Below are 4,352 nucleotides of genomic sequence, written 5' to 3'. Positions count from 1 at the left end.
AGTTTCGTTAACCCGAATAAAAGACATTTCAACGAACGTCAGCGGGTCCGAATCGTCACTGACTGTGTGTGTTTCGTCGAATGAATGAAATCATGTGGATGTTGAGGACGTGGCGGTCCTCGGCCAATCCAATCACAGACGCATCCGGGGGCACCGACCAATGAGCGCGCGACATCGCACACGCGTCCGCGGACCCGCATTGGTCGGCGCGCGTTTTAGCACCGGAAGTGTAAGGGTGTGTTTCCGGGAGGAGGATCCGAAAGCTGCAACGAAGAACTTCATTGAAGACACCGGTAAGAACTCTTGAGAAGCCGCGACCTAAAACACCAGACTCACCCGGAGACCGTCGGTCGTCTGGTGTACTCTTATTCGGAGAAGGAGGTTTTTGTTTGTCACACGTCTGTGGACGCGCAGCAGCTCTGTGCTCGTTAGCTCGTCTGACGGCGGCTCACCTGAGCTCACTGTGAATAACGGTCCAGGCTGCTGAAGACGAGACACTGACATTGGTGCTTCGATCAAACCTGTTCCTCCATCATGTCTACCATTTTATTGTCAGCGAGAGTACAGCTGTCTGTCGTCCCTTCTAAACAATTCTCTAAATCTGATAAGTGTCTCACACCTGTTGCACTTAGGACCTAGTACAACAGCCTTTGTTGACTTATTTGTTTGCGTGTTAAAACGTAAAATCGTTTTAAATGCTTTCATACGAATTGGTCTATGCCCAGGTCACTGTGGTAGATCAAATCCAATCATTTAGTGATGATTAGTGATGTGTAACTGTGTCAGTTGGATGCTCTGTGAATTCAAGTTCCAGAGGTGGAGTTACTCAGTGATTACATCACCTGGAACAGATCAGCTTCCCTATGTGACTGTACTTCCTGATTCCCTCACTCACCAACGTGAACATGTTAGTCAGCCGGGATCCACTATTCAAACGATAACCATCAGTTGTCGGTGTCCCCACAGATCCAGGCGGTGTGTGTATGCGAGAACCTCAACAGGATGGAGCTGCGGCCTCTTGTTATGTGCTTTGCGCTCTGTGTGGTTTATGCCACCAGCAAACCAACCGAGAAGAAAGACCGTGTTCACCACGATGAACCACTCAGTAACCGAGAGCACGATGATTCAGATAACTTTGACTATGACCATGAAGCCTTTTTGGGCCAAGAGGAGGCAAAGACTTTCGATCAACTCACCCCGGAAGAGAGCAAGGAGAGGCTCGGGTAAGAATAACGTCCATGCTGGTGTCCTCAGGAGTTAGGTTTGGAGTACTGTTTTGTTTTTTTGTTTTTTTTTAAAAAGCTTTGCCTAAAGAACGTAAAACATTTTCTTAATGTGGCTGGGTTTCTCTGCAGCATGTTGGTTGAACGTATAGATGAGGATAACGATGGATATGTGACTGTGGACGAGATGAAGAAGTGGATCAAACACGCCCAGAAGAGGTGGATCTATGACGATGTGGATCGACAGTGGAAGAGTCACGACCTCAATGGCGATGACGTGGTGTCATGGGAAGAGTACAAAAATGCCACGTATGGGTACATTCTTGGTGAGCTACCACTCAGACACGGACACTAATTCCTTTTGCAACATTCAAGCTCAAACGCACATGACCTCCGACTTCCAGATGACCCCGACCCCGATGACGGCTTCAGCTACAGACAGATGATGAATCGTGATGAGAGGAGATTCAAAATGGCAGACGCAGACAAAGACATGAAAGCCAACAAGGAGGAGTTCACAGCCTTCCTTCATCCCGAGGAGTACGACCACATGAAAGACATCGTAGTGTTGGTAAGTGATGAATACGCCTCCTCGTCTTCAGGAACTCGCCGCATTGTTCTCTGTAACTTCAGCTCCTTCTGTCAGGGACAAAGAATGCAGCAGCTGGTTTGCAACACGACACACAGCGGTGTACTTTGTTTTTACTTGGCTCTATTAGCTATGGGAACTTCTGGCTGGCACTTTGTTTTAATTCATTCTTAACCGTTTTTTTTTTCCTTTTGAGCTGCTGGTAAAACAGATGTTTGTCGATGACACCCTGAGGATGTCACATTCCAATGCATCTGGAATAATCTGGTGATTAAAAACGTCAAATCGACCTACAGCGTAGGGGTCTGTGTGGACACGTACGACTGCAGCGTAGCTTGACGTCACCTCTCCAGAAATGTGGCTGCGCTGAGGGCAACAACTGAGATTGGACTGTTTGTGTCACGGGGATATTCCCAGCTCTCGGAGGGAGACTTCTGTGTTCAACGAGGAAACAGAACCAGCAAAGCGTGATTTTTTACAGAGTGGAAATTGAATCCGATTTTGTTGCGGGTAAACAAGATCTACTCACTTCCATTCCCTGTCGCTTGAAGGAAACAAAGAAACACACAGAAAACCAGACAAAAAGCAAAACACGGCGTCATGACCGTCGTTGAAGGCGTAGGGCCGTCATCCAAACTCTTCACAGACCCTTAGGACCCTAGTCCGTAGGAGCCACGTCACTTCCACACACAAGCATAAGTTTGGCTTCATGGATTGTTGCTTTCCTGTCAACTTCACTCGCTCACGCAGGAATTAAATGCTGACAAACACTTTGAACGTCCTCTTTCTGTTCCTGTAGGAAACGATGGAGGACATTGACAAAAATGGAGATGGGGTTAATTGACTTGGACGAGTACATTGGTGGGGTTCCTGTCGATCATACCACGTGGACAAGTTCTTACTTTTCACATTCCAGGGCGGATGGATGATGCAAAGCAATCACTGTTATGAAAGGAGCCTGTAATGAAAATTCGCACATCTTCAGCCTGCTGGTATCTTCCTGTGCTTCAGGTGACATGTACAACCAGGAGGGAGATGCCACTGAACCGGAGTGGGTGAAGACGGAGAGAGAGCAGTTTACTGAGTTCAGAGACAAAAACAAAGATGGCAAGATGGACAAGGATGAGACCAGAGACTGATCCTTCCCAGTGACTACGACCACGCTGAGGCCGAGGCCAAACATCTGGTGTATGAGTCAGACACAGACAAAGTATGTTGTTTAAGAAAAAAAAAAAAAAAAGATAATGATTTCATATTCCATGAATGTTTAGTGGAGGATGACGTTGGTAATATTTGAATGTGTGACCTGGACAGTCAGAAGAAAACCTATGATGGTGTGCCGAGAGGCTCTCGTGATTAGAGCAGAACAGTGCCAACGGAACATCTGTGTTCCTTAAGTATTTACAAACAAATGGCCGATAGAGTACAGTATCATCAAGTCAAGTCAGACAATTCAAATTGCACTGAGGGACAGGTGACACAGTATTAACTTTGGTCTCCTCCCCCTCTCAGGACGGCCCGCCTGACCAAGGACGAAATCGTGGATAAGTATGACCTGTTCGTGGGCAGACAGGCAACGGATTTCGAGAAGCTCTGACTCGACACGACGAGTTCTAGAGACTGTTCAGTCTGTGCACCAACTGTCCCCTTTCACGGCGGGTTGAGTGTTTTAGTTTTTTCTGCAAAAAATGAGTGAATCCAATGTTAAACAATAATTTATTCCATTTCCACACACACACACACACACACACACACACACTACCTACTCAGCTCATGTGGACACGCCCGCCCAGCGTGTTTCCATTGGTGCAGTTGATGTGGATCAGCAGCCCACGCTCAGCTTCTTCATGCTGTCCTTGCCTCAGTCCCAGAGTGAAGAACTTTTGTTTTTAAATATTTGTTGAAAAGCCTTTTTGTTTCAAACTTCGGTGGACGTTTTGTTTGCCATGAACAGAAGGTCCAATTTCTTGTGTGATGCACTGGACTGAAGGGTGAAGCTGATATCTGTCCATATGGGTTGTTCTACTCGTCGTGTAATTGGATCCAGACTGTCGAGTACCGGTTGTTTTCCTGTCGTTAATCAGTGTGGTGATGCTGTAGCGTTGTATGTCTGAAGGAGAGCTTCCAGTAACAGTGGAGACTCTTTGGACCAGGACTGGTCCATCCCAGGTCAGGTGTCTGTGAAAGGATTCGTTTTGAGACAGATGGATGCTTTATCCTCAATGTTGCCTCTCTTCTTTCTCATCGCCTCACTCTTGTGGTATGTATGTATAAACTGTATTCTTGATGACTAACTAGCCCCTTTTTGATGAACTTCTAACTCATTTATGTACCGAGCAAATATGTTTGTTTTTCTCCACAGTTTGACCGGAGGCTTTCGCCCGCAGTCAAACATTTCTTCCCGGAGCCTCCAAATATGTTTGTTAAGCTTGTATCATCACCACTTGTAACCACTGTTAATAGATTATGATATAATGTACATGTTTTTTTACAGGCTCCCTTGCAGCAACAGGCCTTCCACTGAAGACGTCACTGTAAAT

At 46.4% G+C, this 4,352-nt stretch overlaps 1 protein-coding gene across 1 annotated transcript; it reads left to right on the top strand.

Moving 5' to 3' along the window:
• The first annotated feature begins 1,002 nt into the window (after window positions 1–1,002).
• Window positions 1,003–3,429, top strand: LOC144739230 (calumenin-B-like). The gene is given in 9 exon segments (XM_078622200.1): window positions 1,003–1,223; window positions 1,356–1,549; window positions 1,628–1,794; window positions 2,612–2,644; window positions 2,646–2,673; window positions 2,824–2,946; window positions 2,949–3,024; window positions 3,328–3,395; window positions 3,398–3,429. Coding segments are annotated over 9 exon segments (942 nt in total).
• The last annotated feature ends 923 nt before the right edge of the window (window positions 3,430–4,352 follow it).

This window comes from Lampetra planeri, unplaced genomic scaffold (genome assembly GCF_965212315.1).
Source record: "Lampetra planeri unplaced genomic scaffold, kcLamPlan1.2.h2 scaffold_1376, whole genome shotgun sequence".
Taxonomy (NCBI): Eukaryota; Metazoa; Chordata; class Hyperoartia; order Petromyzontiformes; family Petromyzontidae; genus Lampetra; species Lampetra planeri.
The sequence above is the reverse complement of the archived record's forward strand: the minus strand, read 5'-3'. Positions and strand labels throughout refer to the sequence as shown.